The 26,047-nt window shown below is 45.0% G+C and overlaps 1 protein-coding gene across 1 annotated transcript in view; it reads right to left on the bottom strand.

Moving 5' to 3' along the window:
• Positions 1-106: 106 nt before the first annotated feature.
• map3k15 (mitogen-activated protein kinase kinase kinase 15) overlaps positions 107-26,047 on the bottom strand; it is a gene marked incomplete at its 5' end in the record, with an annotated part of 27,281 nt that continues 1,340 nt past the window's right edge. The window contains 28 exon segments of the mRNA XM_080489814.1: positions 107-678; positions 934-1,010; positions 1,099-1,205; positions 1,304-1,416; positions 2,510-2,750; positions 3,132-3,237; positions 4,209-4,394; positions 5,319-5,493; positions 6,025-6,202; positions 6,405-6,588; positions 6,701-6,858; positions 8,801-8,906; positions 9,385-9,515; positions 9,714-9,841; positions 9,935-10,068; positions 10,154-10,241; positions 11,459-11,554; positions 12,431-12,480; positions 12,591-12,698; positions 13,819-13,969; positions 14,734-14,893; positions 15,442-15,554; positions 15,648-15,818; positions 17,034-17,140; positions 17,235-17,403; positions 18,543-18,736; positions 20,349-20,372; positions 20,884-21,023. Of these exon segments, the coding sequence (XP_080345940.1) occupies positions 615-678; positions 934-1,010; positions 1,099-1,205; positions 1,304-1,416; positions 2,510-2,750; positions 3,132-3,237; positions 4,209-4,394; positions 5,319-5,493; positions 6,025-6,202; positions 6,405-6,588; positions 6,701-6,858; positions 8,801-8,906; positions 9,385-9,515; positions 9,714-9,841; positions 9,935-10,068; positions 10,154-10,241; positions 11,459-11,554; positions 12,431-12,480; positions 12,591-12,698; positions 13,819-13,969; positions 14,734-14,893; positions 15,442-15,554; positions 15,648-15,818; positions 17,034-17,140; positions 17,235-17,403; positions 18,543-18,736; positions 20,349-20,372; positions 20,884-21,023 (3,659 nt within the window). The 3' untranslated portion in view covers positions 107-614.

Here is a 26,047-nt window from a genome sequence, read left to right as displayed (position 1 = left end):
GAGCAGAGAGGCATGCCGTCATGTTTGATCTCGTCTTGTGGCGGCCCACGCCACGTTCGGAGGAAAGCCGATCGAGAAGAGTGAAAACAACAAAGTGACCACGGGCGTCATCATTTCCTGGTTTTTTTTATTGCAGGTGTGAAGCACAAAGTAAGATCGCATGACAGTTGGAATTAAAAAAAAGAAAAAGAAAAACGAGGCTGCACACAGACGAGCAGAGAACAGATACAGCTCATAAATAATAAATGGAAAGGAAGCGATTTGTCGACACGCTACATTACGCTGGAAATCACACTTAAAGTCGGTCAAACTGAAACGTCCTCCAGGATCAGAGTCTGACGGACCTTTGACAGCAGAATGCGGCTTTTAGCTCGTAAGAACAGACAGAAAATAAACGACTTTTCTGAGCAGTAACACAGAGAAACCGTTGTGACAGTGGTGCTTTGGTCTGGGCCGGCCGGTGGTTCTGTCTCTCACCCGCAGACACTGAGCGACAGAGGGGCACGGCAGGGAGAGGACAGAGGACAGAGGACAGAGGACAGAGGACGAGCGGCAGGCTGGTAATGTGTGCGTGTTTCCTTGATGCAGAGCGAGAGCGGCCGTCCGTCGAGCCCCTATAGCCGCTCTCGCTCCCGGTGCCGCTGGATGGCTCGCCAGATCCGGCAGAGGACGCCGCCCCTGAGACAAAGAGAGGCGTTTCAGAAACGTTTTGCGTTTACACGGTGACGTTTTGTCTGCTTCAAGGGAGACGGAAGAAACCGGTGATGGCCAAACGAAGCCTCGTCAACATTTTAAACATTGACACTGGGAGAACACGGACACAGATTAAAGAATAAAAGCCAGACTTACTCGACTGCAAACAAAAGAGTAAATGCAGGTTTTACCAGTACTTTCATTCAGGATCTCTGAGTGTGAAATAAAAAAGCGTGATACCGAAGACGTAGGCTGCGGAGGTCGTCTTTGTTAACGTCATCGAGGATGTCAGCCAGCGTGTATTCCTCCATCGCAAACTGAAAAAGAAAACAACAAGAAGAACTCAAAGTTTACAGGGTTTGCTTTGTGTCCGCGAGCAGAATCAGATCTTTACTGAGACTGAACCTTGTCGATGGTGTCGGGGTCCGCCCCCTGATCTTTCAGCCAATCGGTGAGCTGCTTGTCTGGCTCGTGGTCCGCGGGGATGTGGAAGATGGAGGGAGGAGAAACGTCTGGAATGAAAATACAGAAGTGAAGTTTGAGTAGGAGTTTAAATGTCACCACAGACAGAGCGGCGTGTCGGGGGGGGGGGGGGGGGGGGGGGGGTTACCTGGGGGTCTGTGTCGGACCCGGACCAGCTCCAGGTCGTGTGTCCTCTGCTGCAGCGTGGTCTTCAGGACCTGCTGGTACTCCTTCTCCTTCTGCAGCAGCTCCTCCAGCAGCCTGCAGCCACAACAGCATCACCTGTTACCATGGAAACGCTGAGGCCGGGGTCAGACAGACCACCTCCGGCCTTCATAAAGGAGCAATGTGAGGTATTTTCAACGGGAAATACTTTTCAGAACAAACAGGCGTGACAGAAGATCCACACTGCGGTGCTTTCATCTCTTCAGAACACAACTACTTTAACCATTTCAAACAAATATGTAATAAATATTATGGCAGAAAAACATTAATCTGCAGGTCAGCGAAGGGCAGAATCGGGTTTGGCTTTTACAGCATTTTAATAATAGATAGATAGATTATTTTTATTTTTATAAATAACAACAACAACAACAAAATAAAATAGAATAAAAATAAATTAAATTAAATCTCTTGCTTCCACTGTCATAATAATTTTAATAAAAATTTTTTTTAGTTTTATTAAAGGTCAAATTCTCACACAATTTTTTTTTTAACAAATATTAATCTTGATTGTGTGTGTGTGTGTGTGTGTGTGTGTGTGTGTGTGTGTGTGTGTGTGCGTGTGTTTGCATGGTTTTTTTTTAGGGATTGTACTTATTCATGTTTTACAAGTCTTCTGATATACTTTTGTTACTGCACATTTTAATGGCGGGTCTCGGTGCACAGAGCCAGCGTTAAGTCTTTAACTAAATCTAATTTCCTCCACACTCACCTATCATTACTACCAAATGACCCCAAACTCACCTAAACCTGTTCATTATTAATCTGCACATTTATAAAGAACATTAATGCAAGTCTGTACTGTTTTCTTCATTCCATCTTCTAATTGCTTCTCTGGTCATTACCACCTGAATAGAAGCTTTAATTTACTGACGTCACATGGTTCTACGTGTGACCCTGCAGGCAAACGGAACGTTTCCCAGAAGGCAAAGCGTGTGAAGCGTGGGTTGAAAATATATACGTCTTTTTAAATCATTTTATCTTTTAAGAATCTTCATTTGAAGCGTCCTTGTCTGAGGTTTCCGGTTCTGTCAGTATTTCATCACTCGCTCGGCGTACGGGACTTTCTGTCTGGACATGTTTCCTGCGCTGAGTGGAATCTGATAATCTGGTTCTTATTGTGTATTCCAACCTGTTGGTCTCCTGCTTGAGGCGTCCCAGCTGAGCTCCCAGCTGATGCTGCGAGCGCTGCTGCTCCTGCGAGTGGGCGGAGCCTAGCGTGCCGCCGGGGGAGTGGGCGGGCTCGGAGGCGGTCCCGGGGTCGTCGGCGTGCGGGGCCAGCACGGGGCCGAACTCCACTTCCTCCTCGTCCACCTCGTCCTCCTTCTCCGCCCCCTCGCACTCCGACGCCGGGCCGAAGTGGGTCTTCAGCTCTGTGGGGGGGTCAAAGGTCAAAACTGGGACTTCCTCAGTGTCTGATGATGGTCGATTATCGTTCAGCAGAAAAGGGAAGTTTTCTATAAGTGTTGCTGACGGATGGAAATGACCACATATGGTAATCTGACCATAAACGGTTAAATAACCTGAATGACGTGTGGGGAGGCTGAGTCGTTGGTGGTTTTCAAAAGCTTGAAAGTTTTTAGATTAAATGAGATGAGGAATAAAATAAAAGATAAAAGTGACTCTGAAGATTTACGGTATTTTACTGGATTTGTGTTTTCATGCCTCCACGAGATGGACCCGGAGGTCCGGCTGTGGATGATGATGGACCCTCACCCGGGATTAGGACTTTGACCCGGGATTAGGACTCTCACCTGGGATGAGGATGGTGATGGCGGCCTGCACAGCTCTGCGGATGATGTTGTCCATGGCGAACATCCAGTGAGGCTTGATGTGATGATTCCTCAGGACCTTGTTCACCTGAGATTACAAGAACACAACATCTGAATTTAAAGAATTAAAAAAAAACCCCAATAGAAAATAAGTGGGAAAAAATAGAAATCGGAACGAAAAAGGAAAAAAATAATAAAAAGAGGGAAAAAGGTAAAACAAAAACAAAAAAATTAGATCATTTGGAATATTTTTCTTTACTTTTAATTGAATTTAACAAAGTTTCTGCTGAAAATGACTTTTAACACAAATTTAACCTTTTAACTTCATCCTTTTTTTTTAACTGAAGAAAGTTTAAAATGGTGAGATTCACATTGTTGACACACGTTTTTACATTCTTATTTTATTAACACAACATAGCGTGTTAAACTGATTAAATAGTTCATAAAGTGGTTTAAAAGTGCATTTGTCAGATCAAGTTAAGCTTTTTTCACAAAACTTAAGAAAAATAAAGAACTATTCGTAGATTCAGGATGAATAACAAACAGCTAATGGCAATTTTTAAAAACTCTTAAATTCTGTGAACTTTCTCGGTTCAAAATGAATCTTTAGGACTTTTTGAAACTTGAGTATAAATTAATTTTATCTAAAATAAACTTCCTTTACATGGTCTTCTGTCACATTAATCATTGTGATTTACCGTCTTATCAGCAGGTTCAATTCCCAAAACCTTTAAAAACAACAAACTTCTCTCACTAAACTTTTATGACTTTATCATCAAATCATTATTTCGAGAGATTTTAGGAAAACAACAAAGTTCCAGCCGGTTCGGGGATATTTCGAACCAGATTATAATCTGTGGACGTCTGGAATTATTTTGTAAGTGAGTGATTGTGCCTCTTCGATTAAATTCACCTCTTATTTCCTTCATCATCTGGCAGTTCTTCAGTATTACTGTGTGTTTTTCGTGGTACGTCTTACAGTATTCAACGTCAGTGGCTTCTCAGCTTCTTTTTTTTTAATTTCACAAATGTTGGTCTTTGTTGGTGGAAACCGCTCACCGAGTCCTGGAAGCCGAACAGAACCAGCTGGATCTGGTTGATGGACGTGGAGTCGAAGTCCAGGTCCAGCTTGAGCTTGGAGATGGTGGCGGCCATCACTCGCCTCTCCGGGGAATGGATGAAGTCTCGCAGGATGCAGATGATCTGCTTGATGTGATCCATGGACAGCTGGACCTCCTCGATGCCCTGCACACACACACACACACACACACACACACACACACACACACACACACACACACACACACACACACACACACACACACACACACACACACACACACACACACACACACACACACACACACGAATCATTCCAATTAGACTTTTGCAGTCTCCTGATGCCCCCTGGTGGCAGCATTAGAAACAACCGTTACTACATAAGTGTCTCTCTCTAAAGTGTGTTTGGCCTTTTGCTGTCTTGAATCTAAAATATCATCTTGAAATCTCACGGAACAAAAACAGATATGTACATAAATGCTGTGTAATTTCTGTCTTATGAGACAGCGTAAATGAAATGGTGGTGGGTCTGGCTGAAGCGAGGGATGAATCGGTCCAAAAAAAAGAAAAATACCGTGTCCAGAGAGAATTCCATAGGTTATGGCTTCTTAGACGTAACGGACAAATAAAGAGCTGAATGCTTCTTCGGTGGTGAAAAACTGGAGAATGAAAGTTTAAAATTGTGGAAACTGAAGCGTCATCAGCCCGAAGTGTAATGGTAAGAAAGTGGGTCCATCAAGATAAAGCACCGCTAAATAGTGTATCTCAATGTGAGGACACTCTTTATACAAACGCTCATTGTTATAGTCGAAATGTTTACTTTGATATAACAAAGTTATCGAGATTTTATCGGCTCGTCTTTAAAAACCACATGAAAAAGGATCTACGTGTTGACCAGTGTTTCCAGATATGGCGCCACGTGGCACCATGGAGGTTGAGTTTAAAATGTAAAGTGAGAGCTGCAGTGTGAAGGAAGCCTGAGACCTCCGGTCCTCTGAGCTACGTCACTGCTGGAGACGTGGGATGACCTGGTTTGGGAGGTTCTATGTGAGTGTGACCTGCACACACACACACACACACACACACACACACACACACACACACACACACCTGGATGTGGTTTTCCTTGAGGTTGGAGATGACCTTCTCCTGGTCTTCGTTGAGGACCTTGAACAGAATCGCTCGTCTCTCGCTGTCCTTCTTCAGCAGGAACAGGCCGCCGTCCCTGTCCTCAGGCGAGGGGGGCGCCGTGCGGTCCTCTGACACTGAACCCTCGTCTGGGACACTACACACACAGACACACACACACACACACACGCACACACACACACACACACACGTTGGAGGTGCACCGTGACGAGCCGCTGGCTTTATTTACAGATTCAAGCCTCTCCTGGTTACTCTGTGTGCCCAGTAAAGTGCAGAGGCAGCATGAGTCAGCGCGGCGTGACGTGACGCGCACGTACGTACAGGTGTGTCAGCGGCAGTGTGTGTGTGTGTGTGTGCGTGCGTGTGTGTGCGTGTGCATGTGTGTGTGTGTGTGTGTGTGTAAGAGCCAGCTGAATCTCATAAAGTTATCAGGTCTCATTATGTTGAAGCTGTAAAAGGCAGCGAGGCAATAAGGCCACCTGCCACCCAAACACACACACACACACACACACACACACACACACACACACACACACACACACACACACACACACACACACACACACACACACACACACACACACACACACACACAGGTCTCTGCCCGTCCACCAGCGCGTTACATCCGAGTGGAGCTCGTCCCTCGGCCCGTCTGGCTCTGACCCACCTCAGGTAGTTGGCGTTGGGCGGCTTGAGCAGGTTCTCCGAGCCGGAGCGCTTCTTCTTCTGGAAGAAAACGTCGTGTTTGGAGTCGCAGTCCGGACTGACGGAGCCGTGCTCGCTGCTGCTGCTGCCCGTCGCCTCGCACTGCAGCTGCACCGGCAGGGACACGCTGTGGATGTAGTCTGGAGATACAAAGGAACCGAAAAACACAGAGAATCAACACGGTCCTCTACTGACACATGTGGAGATAATCAATATATTACACTGAGTTTGGCGCCCCTGGATTGTGGGAGCAGCCAGTGGTCTACAGACACCAACATCAATACCCTCAATCGTCTGCGTTTCACCAAACCTAACCAATAATGTGAATTCTCAGCTGGTCACCTGAAGGTTTGAAGGCGATCTTGCTCTTCTTGCCCTTGGTGCTGTGCCTGACGAAAGTGTCCTTGAGCAGGTCGGAGGCGATGGCCCTCTTGTGCGGGTCGGGCTCGAAGCAGCGCAGGATGAAGGACTTGGCCTCCTGGGACAAGGACTCGGGGATCTCCGGGTGGATCTTGAACATGCCCACCTGCAGAGACGAGCAAACCCGCCCCCCCCCCCCATCAGCTCCAGAAACACAGGGGATTTAAAAAAACAAAAAACCCTGCATCTTACCACAAGATTCAAAGTGTGTGACGCACTTTAAACATGGCCGCCTGCGGCTCGCCCAGCTCGTGGAAGGGCGGCTTCCCAGTGGCCATTTCGATGATGGTGCATCCCAGAGACCAGATGTCAGCCGGGGCCCCGTATCCTCGAGGACCTTTATCAATAATCTCTGGAGCCATGTACTGCAGAGTTCCTGCAAACAAACAAACAAACAAACAAACAAACATTTTAAACAGATAAAAAAAAAGAAAAAAAGAAAGTGGAAATCTAAGTTTCGACTTTGTAAGTAAGAACAACTGGAAACAAACTGTTTAAAAATAGAGGTTATAAAGGGGATTTAAAGTCAGGAAATGGTTTCAGGAGTCACTGATGAGCCACTTTGCTTTGTCTCCAAGTATTTTATCAGCAGGCGAGACACACACACACACGCACACACACACACACACACGCACGCACGCACGCACGCACGCACGCACGCACGCACGCACGCACGCACGGCACGCACGCACGCACACACACACACACACACACACGCACACACACACACTAATGAAAAGTAAACACCTTTCTGCCTGTGCTTGATTAGGTAATCTGATCACACACCTGGTTAGCTGCTGGAGGACGACAGATGGCCTGCGTGTGTGTGTGTGTGTGTGTGTGTGTGTGTGTGTGTGTGTGTGTGTGTGTGTGTGTGTGTGTGTGTGTGTGTGTGTGTGTGTGTGTGTGTGTGTGTGTGTCTCCATAGCGGCTGATGGTGGCTCTTGACATTTTGATAGCCATCTGATATTTGCTCTCACAGTCAGGAGCATTTCTACAACTCCCTTTGTGCTGCGTAGCCTTCCTCCTCCACCTCCTCCTCCACCTCCTCCTCCACCTCCTCCTCCACCTCCTCCTCCACCACCTCCTCCTCCTCTTCCTCCACCTCCTCCACCTCCTCCTCCACTTCCTCCTCCTCCACCTCCTCCTCCACCTCCTCCTCCACCACCTCCTCCTCCTCTTCCTCCACCTCCTCCACCTCCTCCTCCACCTCCTCCTCCTCCTCTTCCACCTCCTCCACCTCCTCCTCCACCTCCTCCTCCACCTCCTCCTCCTCCACCTCCACCTCCACCTCCTCTCCCTACATTTGTAGGGGCTTGTCAATTGAATTTCCAGAATGTTAAAAATCATTTTAAATCATTTTTAAATAATGGCTTTTATCAATTTACATTTGTCTGTCAGGGTAACTTCAGGTCTCAGATTGTGATATTATACTGGATACTCTCTGAATGTTCATGTTGCTTGCTGTTCTAACTTTACCAAATATACCTGTATATATTATAATAATAACAATAATAATAATAATAATAATAATAAGAAGAAGAAGAAGAAGAAGAAGAAGAAGAAGAAGAAGAAGAAGAAGAAGAAGAAGAAGAAGAAGAAGAAGAAGAAGAAGAAGAAGAAGAAGAAGAAGAAGAAGAAGAAGAAGAAGAAGAAGAAGAAGAAGAAGAAGAAGAAGAAATATTTCTTTTGGCCAATATAACTTTATAATCAGTGAAAAACCTGAAAAGATCAGAAATGAGATTTTTCTGCTGATTTGAGGTTGGAATTGTTCCGTTTAGCCGTCAGGACATTCATGAGTCCATCGTTGTGCCAAAAACTCTTCCTCCTATCGAGAACGTTGTGGAACAAGTACTGGGAGACAGTCCTGCACTGTCCTGCATCGGGTCACGGGAGTGTCTCTAATTCTGACATTTTCCAGGGTTTTGGTGTCTTGAGTTCTCATATTCTTCTTCATGCTTCAGTTTTTCCTTGTTTTCTTTAACATTGTACTTCATGGAAGTTTTTCTTAGTTCAAGCATGATTAAGGAAAAGCTTCGATTCCAAACTGTAGCACAAAGCCAGAGGGAACCTTGATGATTAAACATTACTACATAAACATTAATATGTGTCGGGATGATTTTTTCTTTCTTTGCTTGAGATGTTAGTTTTTTTTAAGTTATTTAGTACAAATCTTACATATTTCTATTTGTGTATATATGTATGTGGTTCATTTCAGTATATTCGGCTTGAAAATAAATAAAAGTAATTATTGGGAAAAGCAAAATACTAAATTGAATCAGGAAAAAGGAGGAAGAAAAACGATGTAATCCAGTTACCTGTGAAGGTTTCGGTGCACGGATTGACTCCCGCCAGACGCTTCGAGGTCCCGAAATCGGAGATCTTTAAGACGCCGCTGTACGTGTTCACCAACACGTTATCGCCCTGATGAAGAAAACAGTCACGACGATGGTGCATACGCCATATTTGACCTCATTCTTTACCACATGGAGTTCCACAGGGCTGTACTCTCGGTCCTCTACTATTTACAAAACAACACATATTGTCATTAATTAGTTATTCCAACATTTTTAACTGGTTACTAGTCAAATCTTGAAATGTATGTTATTGTTTTCTCCTCTTTTTAATACTACAACCAGCAGTAATTGAAAATATACAACATCAATTCCCAAAAATTTGGTTATGTTGTCGATCTGGTGAACCCCGTCTCAAACAAAACCCAAGAAACTGGTTCAGTCACTTCTCAGACATTCAGAGATGTTAAAAGAAGAAAAACTACAATCAATCAGTAATAAGAACAATAAAATAAAATGTTGACCCACAAGTGTCACACCTTTGCATTTACACTGGAGGTAAACTACTGCATGTTACCAGTCAGAATAAATCAATACAGCTCTGGTACCTTGATGTCTCGGTGGACGATCTGGTTCTCGTGCAGGTACCGCAGCCCCTCCAGGATCTGCCTGGTGTAGAAGATGATGGTGGCCTCCTTCAGCGGACCCCACTTGGACCGCAGCAGTGCCGACAGGCTTCCTGGAGAAAGGAGACAAGGAGTGTCCAAAACCTATCGTGAGACGGGAAGACGACCAAGCTATGGTGAGAGAGACCGCCGGGGGGGTGGGGGGGGGGGGGGGGGGGGGGGTGGTCACAAAGCTCCCATCGCTGAGACGAAGGAACCGGGAACCGGGACACCTTCAGGGAAACATAAGAGAGAGTCAGTGAACGTCTCACCTCCAGGCACTTGTTCCATGAAGATCTTGATGTATCCGTTCTCAGACACCGAGCCCAGATACTGAACGATGTTCCGGTGCTTCAGGTATTTGTGGAGGGCGATTTCTTCGTGGAGGGGCTGCGAGTACCTGATTCACAGGAAGGAAACAGAGTGACGGGAACACGTGAGTCCCTCTGCAGGCGCCTCTACTCGGGTCATGTCTGTGCGTTGGTCCTGATACCTGCTGTCTCTCTCTGGGATCTCTTTAATGGCGATGCGGACCTGGTTGCTGAGGTCCCTGCCAGCATACACCACTCCATAAGTACCCCGGCCGAGCACCACCCGGTCGCCGGTCTCGTTGGTGTCGTACTCGTACTGAAAACACAGAGAGAAGATGCCGTCTGATAATGCTGTCTGATGCTGCAGGAATTAAGAAAACTCCAGTTCTCCCGGAGCGGACCTCCAGCGTGTCGCCGTCTCCCTCCCCCTCCAGCTCCACGGCGTTCCCCGTGCCGTCCGAGATCATCTCCTTCACCATGGAGCAGAACCTGAACACAGGTAGTCAGCGTCATTTGGATCCGTGTTTAAAATGTCTACATTTTCACAAAACCAAACTGCAGAAGTCAAATTCAATTTCAACATGAAGCCAATTTAAATGAAACTTTCTGGTGCAAAATACAGTGAAAGTCCAGAAAACGTCTCTTATAACTGTTGCATTATGGGTGTTTTTACAAACTCTGACTTTTGTCATTTTTACAATTGGCTTGTTGGCCCGGTTGGATCCTCTTGTTTTGAAACTAGGGCCTCATGTCACACCTGTATTATTCTATTTATTACAACAGAAATGAAAAGAGCAATAACTGACTGTTGTGTGATATCGCTGTTTTTTTTTTAAAGCATATTACTGTTCTCCTTTAACTCTTCTACCTTTTGAACCTGATCTCAAATGCAGCAGTGAAACGTTCTACTTCTTTAGATATTCATGTGGAACGTGCAATTTCACTGTTTTTACCCAAAACAATGAAGACATCCTTCTTCTCACCTTCACATCCCACTAAACCTCGGGGTTCAAACCACCGGACCCACAACTGGCCGTCATTTAAAACCTTTAACTTAATGCAATATATTATAAAAACGTTGTTCATGCTGTTTTTCCTCTCAAACACAATTCAAACGACCATTTTTGTTGTCATTTAAATTAATTAAAAACTATTCTATGAACAACAGCTATGCTGAGATTATGCTTAAAAAGAAAAAGTAGCTGCAGTTTTAGGAAAAGAATTTATACTAATGTGAAAAAAAGAACCATTTTGTTAGATATTTAGAAAACTTTGAGCAGTGTCAGTTGAGATAACGTATTTTTTGGAATGTGTTACTTTATTATCAGTGAAGTAAAAGTCTAGTTATAATTTTACGGTTTATAAAAAGAGAACAACAGGTTTTCGAGAGATAATAAATGATAAATAAATAAACAAACACAACTGTGCTGGCGGAGGCTCCACAACGTATATTATTCATCTGTATCATTTATTCCCTTCACTCATACTGAAATCCATCAATTTCTATCAGATTGTTTCACCTTTAATAAATCTAAATAAAATGTATTATAGGACATCTTTTCTTCCAGATCAAGCAGAATCCAGCTCATGTAACACACACACACACACACACACACACACACACACACACACACACACACACACACACACACACACACACACACACACACACACACACACACACATCTAGAGGTGTGTGTCCTCACCGGCCGCACTGCTCCTCGGTGGAGAAGTAGATCTGGAAGTCGTCCGAGTTGTCGTGCACGTAGAGGAAGCAGCAGCGCTCGTCGAACTTGCTGATGCTGCGGAGAAAAGGAACAACAAATATTCCCTCTGCTGACATTAAAGCTCATCGACACTCGAGTGACAAAAAGAGGCTTTAGAGTCACTTCTTCTGACAATCACAAGGAAATCTGGTCCCAAATAGGAGTTAAAGTAACTGTTTGGTGCTTCGTGTGACATTCTGGAGGACTGGAAACTAAAAGCCTCTTAACGCCTCAGTCTGAGTGACAGAACAGTCTGTTTGCAGCCACATAGAAGATGTGTGTACTCACTTTATACTCACTTTATACTCACTTTATACTCACTTTATACTCACTTTATACTCACTTTATACTCACTTTATACTCACTTTATGCTCACTTTATACTAAATTTATACTCACTTTATACTCACTTTATGCTCACTTTATGTCTTTTGTGTGCAGATTTTTTTGTTAATTCTTTTTTTGCTCACTTTTCTTAGAGCAGCAGACTTTTACATGAAATTCTCAATTTTTATTTATTTATTTAGTTGTAATCATTTTTCCTCAAGCCTGCAACTTTTTCAAGCAATTCTTTATTATAATGATCCATATTATCCTTATTATTATTATTATTATTATTATTATTATTATTATTATTATTATTATTATTATTATTATCCTTATTATTATTATTGGGTGACATTTTTCTTAATGCAGCAAATTACATTTGAATTGGTGACATTTGTCAGATTATGTCGTTTTACTGTTTAAAATAACCCCAGAACGCCAAAGGAAGTGTAAACTACCGTCAAGAATCAGACAAATGAAAAGAACCAGAACAAAGAAGTTCTCTGCGGGAGCGCGAGGAAATAAAATCTTTTTTTTCCTAATTGCTTATGTGTTTTTCCAGCCTGATAATGCTGAGGGTTCATACCTGATGCCTTTGATGGACATGGCGGTGAAGTTCCACTCGTGGATCCCCTTCTGCAACAGAGGCCACGTCGCACCGTCAATGGTCACATTTGCTCAAACATTCACACACGATCAACAAACTCATCCAGTGTCTGATTTCAGTCTGAAGAAGCGGATCGGACCGTTTCAGATGGAGAAACGTGCCAGATGGAGACGTTCTTCTCCTCCGCTTCGTTATTGATGGACACATAGGAGGGCTGGTAAACCTTGGTGGGCTCCAGAATCAACACCTGACACAAGAAAGAAAAGATCTTTAGCAAGAACCTTCCTCTGCGTGGAACACACGGGTCTCAACACAAGACTGGATTTTATCCTGGACTGTTTGAGAAATGGTTTGAAAATGATGCGTCTCAAAGGCACAAGCGCTCCGATCTGTGAGGGAAACACTGATAATTCTAAAATGTTTGTGACCTGGAAACATAGGAGGCGTCTGACACTGCATGTAATCCGAGTTTAATCAGTTTAAGTATAAGATTAAATAAAATTCATGGGAAGACGTTTCCAGGTTGATTTCAGTTCATAGAAAATGATTGGGTGAAAATACAAACATATAGTATTTTAAACTAATTAAGACACAACATTTTTGAAAACTTGAAATTTACATATCAGTTTTGGTGTTTGTTCACACGACAAAGTATCTGCTTTTTTAGTTTCTGCTATGTTTGCTTCTTTCTCTTTACTATCCTGTTGTACCACTGCACATTTCTCCACATGTGAGATAAATAAAGGATATCTTATCTTATCTTATCTTATCTTATCTCATCTTATCTTATCTTATCTTAAAGCTACTTGGAGTCATAGAAAAAGCAACTTTTTGAAAACGCTCCATTTCTGGAGGAATGGAAAACGAAGGAAAACACTACTTTTCTAATACACTGCTAATGCACCTGTGCACCAGGTAGTAAGTAGTTCTTCTGTGCATTCATTATGAAACCAAACAACAGCACCCACTAGTGGCTTAACCTGCTAACTACATTGTTTTCAGCGTGGAGTGTATTTGTCACATTTCTGAGTGAGTCATTTTTATTAAATATCTCCTAGTTAGTTTATTTTGTGGTAAACTAGTAAACATAAGATCATCATGAAGTAAAAGTGTTTTTTTCTTCTAGATTTCAGTTAAAATGAAGAATAATTTTGTACCACTCTGTTAATGACTCAACTTTATCACGTGAAGTTTTTTGGAGATATGAATGCTTCATTCCTTTTAACCAGCATCACTATTACACTTTAAAACATCCACATGTTGTTACTTTGAGATTATGAAATCCTTTAAAATGTAGTTTTTTTTTTCATGTTTTATTGATAAAAAATAATTCATGTGTGTCAAAGCAGGGGTCGTCTCATATTCACTGGAAAGCGCAGTCTGTTGGTGGTGCGCTGCGTGGCCTCCACGATGATGTCCATCCAGAAGTCCAGCCTCTCCCTCTGGGGCGAGTGCTCCACCGACTGCTTCTTGAACCTCTGGATCAGCTGCAGGTTCTGCACCACCGACCGCAGGTACCTGCCAGACATCAGCAGCGTGAGGGAGCGCTGAAGATCCCACGGAAATACACTGAATGAGGGCATCTCCTACACCGCTGTACTCCTGGTCCCGGCCAACAGTGACCACTACAGCCCTGACAATACAACCAATACAGTCAGGATCTCAGTCACTAAATCATGTTGAAGATATGTACATTTATCTGAAAGTGATAAATGAAATATATCACTTCATCATGGAACCTGTTAGAGGGGAGCAGAAATGTGGCAGAAAGTGACCATTTGGTTCTAAAGTAAAAAGCGAATACAGTCAAGGTACCAGTAACAGTGAAAAGGTAATAATCAAGTAGCAGTAATACTTACAATGTATCATTAAAGTACAAGAAATAGTTCAAAAGTATCAAGCATGTTGCAGTAATCGTAAAAAAGTATCAATAAAGTGACAGTAATATTTAAAGGGTATCAATGGAGTACAATAGATAGTTCAAACGTATCAATAAAGCATTTGTAACTGTGAAAAAGTATCAGTAAAGTACAAGAAACAGTTAAAACGGATCAATAAAGTAGCAGTGATATTTAAAAGTATCAATAAAGTGCAAGAAATAGTTAAGTAGTATCAATAAAGTAGCAGTAATAATAACAAAGTATCAATAAAGTACAAGAAATAGTTCAAAAGTACCAAAAATAGTAGAATTTAGAAATGATTGAGTTTGAACGGCACAGTACAGTTGTTTTGTACTTCCATAGACAACATAACGACTGTATATGATGAGGTTTGTGTTTTACCAGAGCGGGGGCTTCAGTTTGAAGAGTTTCTCGGCGGCCTGCGTGGCTTTGGGGATGTCGTTGGCCAGCATGCTGACGGTGAAGAACTGTCCCACGTCCCAGTAGTTGTTCATCTTCTCCATGGAACCTTTCCGACCCAGCAGGCTGTTTAACCTCACACCTTCATGGAATGACAGAGGAGCACGTTTAAATAAGATATACCAATTACCTCCAGAGCACAAATTCAAACATTTACTGGACAACTTGAGCGACGCAAACAAAATTAGCCTCTAAATTTTAAAAACACAAGTTGAAAGTGCAAAACTGTCCTAATTTTCTTTATGACTTTTAATATTTTCCAAACAAAGAGTTTAATACCGTCAAATTAAAAGGAAATGATTGTTTCATAGACTTGTAAATCTCTGCGTATAACCATGAACTACGTATATACCGTATAGAAATAACGATGCTTCCCTCAATGTATAATCATGTTTAAGGAATAACAGGAGTGACACACTACATTTCTAACGGCTTGGACCGGTACAATAGTGCTATAATAACCTTTAAATATAAAATCCTTTTTTTTTTTTCTTTCTTGTGTCGCCAAGATGACGGATGAAAACGTCGATATTATCTGAGTTATTCTCGGACCACACGCGGCTGCACAATGTCCAGGTCTGATCATATCTCTTTAAAGCTCATGAACTCTTGGGGTCAAACTGCCTGCACCTATCTTGCGGAGCTCCATGGAGCTCTCGAACTGCTGCCCGGCCACGATGAGCAGCACGGCCAGGTTGATGCCGGAGTAGAGCGTGGGCTGCAGCTCGAAGCCCTTCCTGTACCTGCCGGGGCGAGGGAAGCTCACATCAGCACACACACACAGAAGAAGATCTAATCACACACGCGAGGGGAGGCGAGCCGTGTGGCGGTCCCACCATTGGATGGCGTTGTCTCTGTTCTTGGTGTCTTTGCAGTCCGAGTCCAGGAAGATGTCCTTGTAGATCCGCCCGCAGAGGCAGAACATGTCGGGAGCGGGATGTTCACAGGACTGCAGAACCTGCAGCATCACCCTGAGAGCCTGCTCTCGGTCTCCAGGACTGTTCCTCCTGCACACAATAACAACACATTTACATCAAGTCCCCGCTTTCATTCCTTCATAATCTGCTTTTGCAGGTTTTCAAAATATACTTGGATTTCCTCATTTGGCCGTTCATAGCACCGCTTCTCAGTGAGCTGCTGTGAAATGAATGTAAATCTGCAGTGAAAGTCAAAGAAGTGAAATGTTTAATAGACTTAACTAAGCCAGCAGAAAGATTTCATGGCTTTACACATTGATATAGGTCAAGTTTACTCTCTACACCACGGATCTAGAGCCACACGAGGCTCATCAGCTCCCCTGGAACGGCTCCCTGAAACGTCCAGTAAATAAACATTTTGCTCTCATTTTTGATTTATGTTCATTTCACACTGTTTTTCCAAAAATGGTCTCAACTCGTGTCTAAAAGCAGCTAAAGAAGGGAAAATGGCTCAAACAGACAGAAATAAATCCCAGTCAAAAAGCAGGTTAACAAAACAGACAAACCAGGAAATGATCTAAGATGTTAAATAACTCAAAACAGTAAAAAAAAAAGCTTAAAATTGCTGTTCTATCTATTCGGAATGCACAGCAGCTATAAACAGCATCAAAGAAAATTTATCAATAGAAACAAAAAAACATAGAAAATGAATCATAACAGAAAGATAAATCTAAATTTTAACTATTAATTATCAGGAATGAATTTTTTTTTTTCTTCATTTCAGGTCATTAACGTGTTTTTGTGGCTCAACACAATTTCTATTTACTAGGAAAGTAAGAAATATTTCAATAGGTGAACAAAATCATCAAACTATATCTTGAATTTTTATCCAAAGCAGAAAATTGTAGATCCGTTAAAATCACAAGTTCCGAGTATCATTTAGAGCATTTTAAATGTAATTGATGAAATTTACATTGTACATTATTAATATTATAATTAACATTATGTACATGTCATGTACATTCATGTGTATGTATGTATATATGTGTTTGATGTGCATGTATAAACTGTGTATAAAAAACTTGTGTATAGTATATATTGAATGTGTATTGTAAAAATTGTTAATATTAGTTTTAAAAAAAATAGTGCGAGATTATCTAGAGAGCCTTGCTTAGTTTTATTGAGATGTGGTCGCCGTGAATAAGAACCTTCATGGTTTCGGCTGATTCGTTTGTCGCCATATAGTTTCGATGCTAAAGCTAATGCTAATGCTAATGCTAATGCTAATGCTAACTTGAGTCCCACCTGTTGAGGGCGAAGGCGTAGTGGAACTGGATCATGGGCTGAGTGGCCAGGTCGCACGTGGGCAGCATCTCCAGAGTCTGCACCAGCTTCACCATGGCGTCGTAGTCCTGGTGGCGGGAAGAGGAACAGCAGCTTAAAGGAGACGGACGCTCTTCGGCCCACGGCGGTCGGGCCGTGAGCGTCTGGCGTGGTGGGACCGACCTGGATGTCTCTGTAGGAGAAGAGCAGGTTCATGACGATGTCCTGCGTCAGGACCTCCGTGTTGTCGATCCGCAGTTTGATTCTGGAGAGTTCTTTGGCCAGCTCCTCGCCCTGGTACTTCTCCCGGGCCTTCCGGATGTCGTTCAGCAGGGTGTCCTTAAAGGACGCGCTTCAGAGGCGAGAGAAAACGTGTCACACTGAGGGATTCTGAGAATAATGCAGCACAAAGGGTTCGACACTATTAAACAAACACAAATCACAACGTCGCAGTTAAGTCAAAACTCATTCAAATCTAAAGTAAAGCATGAACACGTAATCTCCTGGTGACTCCCAGTTAAACATTAAAGCATTGACAAGTTATAAAACTCATTAAAACGCTTGTATAATCTTTAAAACGCTCCTCTGTCAAACTAAAATTCACACAAAATCTTGACGTGTCACCTTTTTTAATGAGGTTTTACAAACATTAACTGATATTTTACACTAGTTTCTTTCATGTTTCGCCTCATTTTAAATAAAACTGCTGAAAAGTTGGATTATTTCGACTATGTTGATGATCAGAGACTCAAACTTTGATAGAATATTAGATTGGAGTTCGTCAAACTTTAGCTTTCTTACATTTTTCTGTTTGTTGGTTGTTTTATGAAGCATGAGGTCTATAATTACCAACATTAACACACATTTGACGAGATGTTTAGCATCATTTAGTATATCAGACTTAATTTCCAGTAAATTGCAGCTTGTTTTTGGATATTAGGATTAAGGATTATTAGGATAAACATATTGTTAGAACCAGGAGGACATTTGAATATTTAAAGTTCCTTGAGGTTCAAATTATGAGCGTGAAAACAAAGTGACGGAGTGACACCAGTATGATTCACATCAGGGCACAAAAGTCCATTTAATCAATTCATCCAATTTTTATTTTACAAATTCAAGTTTGATGGATTAACTTTTTATTTCGGGATTGTTTACGAGCATTTTAACTCTGAGGACAATCACAACAATAAAGTTGCACTATTTGACAACATATCTGATGTCTTAAAAAATATTTTTTTGAAACACAAATTTATATTTTTTAAGCCGAATCGCCCTGAATACCCTAAACGTTTGTCACTTATGTGCTTTTTCCTGCAGAGCGGTTTGAAGACGCGTGAAGCGGGGCTCCACCGCTCTGTTATAGTCGTCTAGTCGTTCGCGTGTACTTCCTGTACGTTCGCGCGTTCTGTCCAAGTACTCCAGGATACCACAGTACAAACTCGAGCGTGTTCGACGCGCCCTCCGGCGGTCGGCCGCTGCCGGCCTCACCAGCTGGTGACGTGGATGTCCTTCAGCAGGCTGGTGAAGCGGTCGGTCAGCGGCACGCACAGCGGCCCCAGCAGGTTGTCCCAGCTGGGCTGCATGTACTCGCTGGCCCGGCGCTGGGCGTCGCTCTCGCAGCACATGTACTCGTGGTTGGGAGTCACTATGTAGGGGATGAAGTAGTAGTTACCACTGGACGCCTGGAAGGAGCGAGGGAGAGGGTTCAATCCACAATCCGCCAGCAAAACAAACCCACAGAGTGAGCAGCCGCTGCAGATCAGAAGACAGTCACAGGGTGATGAGAGGGAGCGAGCAGGTCTGTTAATGAGGAGGAGCAGCCGGTCCCAGGAGGAGGGTAAACATCCACAAACAGAGGCAACAAAGCTCATTGTGCAACCGCTGATTAAAGCTTCATGAAAAAACCTAATGCAACCGACTGACTGGACGAGGAAAACAAATCGGTAAGAACAACAAAGTGTTGACGTGTATTTGGTCGAAGAGAAAAGAAAATCAAACGTAACATCGAGTCCAAGAGGAGATATAACACTGATATAAAAGTAAAACGTTTAAATCACAAATACATCAACATCATCTACGTACAGGTTTAGAATGATCACAAATAATATGGTTATCGCAGTACTTGATATGACCTGATATCTTGTAGAACTAATTGAATAGAGTACCTCAAGCTATGGCTCCTTATTATTCATTTCCAATATTAAGACCATTGCAATGAAATTCAGCAAAAAGAAGCATGAAGAAATTAAATATATAGCCTCGAGGAATATTCAAATTACTCATCATGTGTTTTTTCTATTTATACAACTAAAGTCTGAAATTATTCCTTTTTTATTTTTTAGAAAATGCTGTGAGTGTAAAAAAAAAAAAGCAATGTAATTATTCACTTTGCAATAGTATAATTATTTTTAGATAAACTCTCGTACTGAAATATAAACATCAATTATGGTGATAAAAATGCTAAATAAAAAATCAGATTAATTAATGAATTGATAACAACAAAAGATGTTAAATAAATTCAAAATTAACTGGCTTTGAGAATCTGCTCACTCGTTCTTTTTCAAGCGAAAAAAAATCGGTTTTCCTTTTCAGAACAATTTACACGGCAATGTTCTGGAAACATGTAGTAAGCACGCCAGGCCACTAGTTGGTGCTGTTGGTTTGTCTTTGCAATGAAACCACACACACACACACACGCACACGCACACACATGCTGCAGAGAACATGGACATTCGTATGGACACACTTATGCCCCGCCCACCTCCACACCTCCTGTTAGTGCTGGTCAGTCTGTGGTGGAGGAAATCTCCCAGCATGCTTCACTGCATGCGGCCTGGTACCTACTTTATTGCGCAATCCAGAGCCTCTGTACTCTGGAGGCAGCTGAACCCAGGGAAACCCTAACAATGGGTCGCGAGCGGCCTACTCCACACACACACACACACACACACACCCACACACACACACACACACACACACACACACACACACACACACACACACACCCACACACACGTATACACACACATTAAACACCAGTTTCTCACAAAAGCAATCCACGTATCTATTTCTACATAGACTGTAAGTGTGTGACGTGTGTGTGTGTGTGTGTGTGTGTGTGACGTGTGTGTGTGTGTGTGTGTGGGGGGGGGGGGGGAGGGGTGAGGCACGTGGGCATGAAAGGACAAATGGCACAAATAGCAGACACACACACACACACACACACACACACACACACACACACACACACACACAAACACTGTACACGCAGGAATCACACACACATAAACTTACTGTGTTTTTCTGTGCCACCATGTCCTGCAAGGAGATACAACACACACACACACACACACACACACACACATACACACACACACACACACACACACACACACACACACACACACACACACACACACACACACACACACACACACACACACACAACATGTGAGAATGTGTTTCAAGGCTGCACAGTGGAGCTACACACGGGATCCGGTTCTCACTGCGGGGGGTCGCACGCACACACACACACACACACACACACACACACACACACACACACACACACACACACACACACACACACACACACACACACACACACACACACACACACACTTCAAGCACACAACAGGCTGTAAATAACATGGCGGATCACTTTGTTCTTAACAGGACATTCAGGAATGGCATCCGTGAACTCTGATTACACCGATGTAACGTGTGTGTGTGTGTGTGTGTGTGTGTGTGTGTGTGTGTGTGTGTGTGTGTGTGTGTGTGTGTGTGTGTGTGTGTGTGTGTGTGTGTGTGTGTGTGTGTGTGTGTGTACCTTCAGTGACTGTGCAGTGTCGGGGTCGGTGTCATGGTACAGGATGACGTTGTTGGCCATGTCGAAGCTCTCCCTCACTCCCAGATGGTAGAACAAAGATGGCTGCCGACACACGTCACTCATGTCCACCACCGCTACGTCTGAACGGAGGAAACTATTATTATTATTATTATTATTATTATAATTATTATTATTAAATACATCAACATTTAAATAGAACATCAGCTCCACTTCTTGTTGGACATTGATACCTGGTGCCAACGCAGAACACACTAACTAAGGACCTGTCCACACGAGAACGCCGTGTCATGTAAACGTGTGGCTCTGGGCCCATCAGGAGTCGACCCAGAAGGTGGAGGAGTCGGCGCTGGCTCGGCTGCTCTTTGACTTCACCCGGCTGCAGTGGGAGCACGCCCAGCAGGACCAGCAGCTGATGAAGTGGAGGCAGGGCCGCAGCCTCGAGTTGCTGCTGCCATGGTGGTGGTGGTGGTGGGGGGGGGGGGGGGGCGGTGGCAGCAGCATTGGGGGCCCTGTGGCGGCGGGGGCGTCGCCCCTGTAACCGGCCTCCTGAGTGGTGCTGCCTCCCAAGGCCCCGCCCCCACCCCTCTGGAAGGGGTGCTGGTTGGGCTGGGAGACTAAATCCAGCGGTGGGGGTATGTGGCAGATGTGCCCATAAAGGAGGAGTGACAGGCGGAGCAGAGAGACGCTTGTTGATTTAATTTAAGTTGATTTAGTTTAATAAAAGAATTGAATTGGGATTGTGCCTCCTGCCCCCTGCCTCCTGCCTTCTGCCACCTGCCTCCTGCCCCCTGCCCCCTGCCCCCTGCCCTCTGCCTCCTGCCCCCTGCCCCCTGCCTTCTGCCTTCTGCCTCCTACCTCTTGCCTCCTGCCCCCTGCCCCCTGCCCCCTGCCTCCTGCCTCCTGCCTCCTGCCCCCTGCCCCCTGCCCCCTGCCTCTTGCCTCCTGCACCCTGCCTCCTGCCTCCTGCCTCCTGCCCCCTGCCCCCTGCCCCCTGCCTCCTGCCTCCTGCCTCCTGCCTCCTGCCTCCTGCCCCCTGCCCCTTGCCTCTTGCCCCCTGCCTCTTGCCTCCTACTTCTTGCCTCCTGCCCCCTGCCCCCTGCCTCTTGCCCCCTGCCTCTTGCCTCCTACTTCTTGCCTCCTGCCTCCTGCCTCCTACTTCTTGCCTCCTGCCTCCTGCCCCCTGCCTCTTGCCTCCTGCCCCCTGCCCCTTGCCTCCTGCCCCCTGCCCCCTGCCCCCTGCCTCTTGCCCCCTGCCTCTTGCCTCCTACTTCTTGCCTCCTGCCTCCTACGTCTTGCCTCTTGCCTCCTGCCCCCTGCCTCTTGCCCCCTGCCAAAATGTTTAAACTTTTGTTTTCCCATATTTACATGGATTGGGAAGTTTTTTTTGTTTTTTTTTTATTGCGTTTTCCTCCCGTTTACATGGAGTTGGATTGGGAGCATTTTCAAAAAGTTGTGTTTTCACTGGCCCCGCCTCAACAAACCCCCAAAACATTATGAAAGTTGTTCTTCCTCTTGAAAAACGAGGCCTCAATTACACAGATAACTTCAAAATCTCCCTCAAGCAGTAGAATATATTATGAATTACTAACTTGTGAAGACGAAAGCAAAGTTAAAAAAAAATAAAATAAAAAATACCACAACAGGAGCAAAAAACACAAGATTGTATGTGATAGTGGAGTAAATATTTCTGGAAACATTCCAGTCATAAAATTGCTGCAGTAACTTGCAAATCAATCACAGCCGTCCAAAGCGAGTACTGAGGAGTACACGCAGTAAACCTGTGACATTAACGCAGTAAAACCTGCGAGGTGCTCCGGTCACTCGTTCCCATTGATGAAATGACCACTTCCTGTTAACACTGCTCGTATAACTGCGAGCGTCACGGCTTCTATTTGCTCAGAACAAACAGTCGTCCGGTTCGTCATCATCAATCTGCCTTCATCATCAGAGGCCGACACCTTCCCACCGCCCAGGAGCACGATCCCCTCCCGAAGCCTTCCACCGCCCAGGAGCACGAGCTCCTCCCAACACCTTCCCACCGCCCAGGAGCACGATCCCCTCCCGAAGCCTTCCACCGCCCAGGAGCACGATCCCCTCCCGAAGCCTTCCACCGCCCAGGAGCACGATCCCCTCCCGAAGCCTTCCACCGCCCAGGAGCACGATCCCCTCCCGAAGCCTTCCACCGCCCAGGAGCACGATCCCCTCCCGAAGCCTTCCACCGCCCAGGAGCACGAGCTCCTCCCGAAGCCTTCCACCGCCCAGGAGCACGAGCTCCTCCCAACACCTTCCCACCGCCCAGGAGCACGAGCTCCTCCCGAAGCCTTCCACCGCCCAGGAGCACAATCCCCTCCCGAAGCCTTCCTGCGCCCAGGAGCACGAGCTCCTCCCGAAGCCTTCCACCGCCCAGGAGCACGATCCCCTCCCGAAGCCTTCCACCGCCCAGGAGCACGATCCCCTCCCGAAGCCTTCCACCGCCCAGGAGCACGATCCCCTCCCGAAGCCTTCCTGCGCCCAGGAGCACGAGCTCCTCCCGAAGCCTTCCACCGCCCAGGAGCACGATCCCCTCCCGAAGCCTTCCACCGCCCAGGAGCACGATCCCCTCCCGAAGCCTTCCACCGCCCAGGAGCACGATCCCCTCCCGAAGCCTTCCACCGCCCAGGAGCACGATCCCCTCCCGAAGCCTTCCACCGCCCAGGAGCACGATCCCCTCCCGAAGCCTTCCACCGCCCAGGAGCACGATCCCCTCCCGAAGCCTTCCACCGCCCAGGAGCACGATCCCCTCCCGAAGCCTTCCACCGCCCAGGAGCACGAGCTCCTCCCGACACCTTCCCACCGCCCAGGAGCACGAGCTCCTCCCGAAGCCTTCCACCGCCCAGGAGCACGATCCCCTCCCGAAGCCTTCCTGCGCCCAGGAGCACGAGCTCCTCCCGAAGCCTTCCACCGCCCAGGAGCACGATCCCCTCCCGAAGCCTTCCACCGCCCAGGACCACGATCCCCCGTGCGATGGTGTTGTCAGCGCCTCCAGCCAGCCGAGGATAAAGTACGATGACGTCATCAAACACAACAGGAAACAACAGGGAGATGCGGTCGGCGGTAAAACTTGATTAAAAACCCCCAAATCCTGATTCGCCGGTTTGCTTGTGGTGGCGAGGCCTGCACCGGGGGGGGGGGGGGTTACAACCTGGGACGAGCTGGAGATACTCTTTCTGCCCCGGGGGGGGGGGGGGGGGGTTACAACCCGGGACGAGCTGGAGATACTCTTTCTGCCCCGGGGGGGGGGGGGATTTACAACCCGGGACGAGCTGGAGATACTCGTTCTGCCCCGGGGGGGGGGGGGGGATTTACAACCTGGGACGAGCTGGAGATACTCGTTCTGCCCCCGGGGGGGGTTTACAACCTGGGACGAGCTGGAGATACTCTTTCTGCCCCGGGGGGGGGGGGGGGGGGGGTTTACAACCCGGGACGAGCTGGAGATACTGGTTCTGCTTCGGTCCTTGGCAGCACATCATCAACACGAAGCCGTAGTGGAATATTCCTGCTGGCTCTGCACAGACTTGTATTACTGTCTGATATGAGGAGCAGGTAGCAGTAATTTTCCACTTCCAGAGTACTTTTACTGGCTGCGTATGAGTCCTACTGCAATGCAGGATTTCCAAAATGTGGGTACAGTACAACATTTCACACGATTATACTTGGTTTTTTCACTGAGTCCCAGCCGAATGGACAGGAAGACAACGTGTGGAGGCTTTCTCCGGTCTTTAGGTGTAATCAGAGTATCGGACAGGACAGGAATGTCCCAGGTGTCTCCCCTCTGGTGGTTGAGTCCTGATCCGACGCTGCGCTGACAGATTAATGGAAAACGAGTCGCTGCTTATTACTGTGGTGACGTAACTGACATCAGAGGTGCAAGAGCCGTTTACACCACAACGCTTTCCAGAGGGAATGGAAAACATCCGCACAATGGAGTCACTAAAAACACAGCTTTTTGAAAATGGCTCCCAAGGTGGAACTTTTTGAAAACGCTCCAACTCCATCTCTATGGAAATGGGGAAAAATGCAACTTTTTAAAAATGTCTCCCAAAGTGGAACTTTTTGAAAACGCTCCAACTCCATCTCTATGGAAATGGGGAAAAATGCAACTTTTTAAAAATGTCTCCCAAAGTGGAACTTTTTGAAAATGCTCCAACTCCATCTCTATGGAAACGGGGGAAAATGCAACTTTTTAAAAATGTCTTCCAAAGTGGAACTTTTTGAAAATGCTCCAACTCCATCTTTATGTAAACGGGGCAAAACAACTTTTTGAAAATGATACAACTCAATTTTCATATAAACGGGGAAAATGCAACTTTTTAAAAATGCTCTGCCTCCATCTCCGTGAAAAGGGGAAAATCTAAACCTTTAAAAAATGTCTCCCAAAGTGGAAATTTTTGAAAATGCTCCAAGTCCATCTCTATGGAAACGGGGAAAAATGCAACTTTTTAAAAATGTCTCCCAAAGTGGAACTTTTTGAAAACGCTCCGACTCCATCTCCATGTAAACAGGGCAAAACAACTTTTTGAAAATGATACAACTCAATCTTCATATAAACAGGAGGAAAATGCAACGTTTTGAATAAACGCTCTGCCTCCATCTCCGTGAAAAGGGGGAAATCTAAACTTTTTAAAAATGTCTCCCAAAGTGGAACTTTTAATGTAATTTTAATTGTAACTTTTAATTTTACAGCAACTATTCTAATACCAATAATAATCTCAGCAAATAAGATTCAGAAACCAAAAGTAACTACTTCTTTGTTTTTCATTGACTTTTAACTGTGACCTGTGACCCCTCTCTCCATGGACTATTTGGTTCATTCCAACTGAAGAGCTCCAGTAACCATGGCAACAAGGAGCCCCTCAGTGGTTTCCCAAGTCTGTTTTTAAAGGTGAATATTGAGGAACACACATTTAAAATGTGTTTCACATCAGCAGTTTATGTTTTTAGCTCTTTTAACAAATTTTACAAAATTATAAAAATTTACTTTTTCATGTTGATGTTGCTTATTAGAAAAAAAATGGGGTTTTTTTTTTGGCACAAAATGACCTTAGTTACTTAAATTTATGTCCGTTTTGAAATTTCCCTCCATCAAAATGACCACGGGTCAGTT

Source organism: Lipophrys pholis, assembly GCF_963383615.2.
Source record: "Lipophrys pholis genome assembly, chromosome: 20".
Classification (NCBI taxonomy): domain Eukaryota; kingdom Metazoa; phylum Chordata; class Actinopteri; order Blenniiformes; family Blenniidae; genus Lipophrys; species Lipophrys pholis.
Note: the sequence above shows the minus strand (reverse complement) of the source record. Positions and strands in the feature narration are given on the sequence as shown.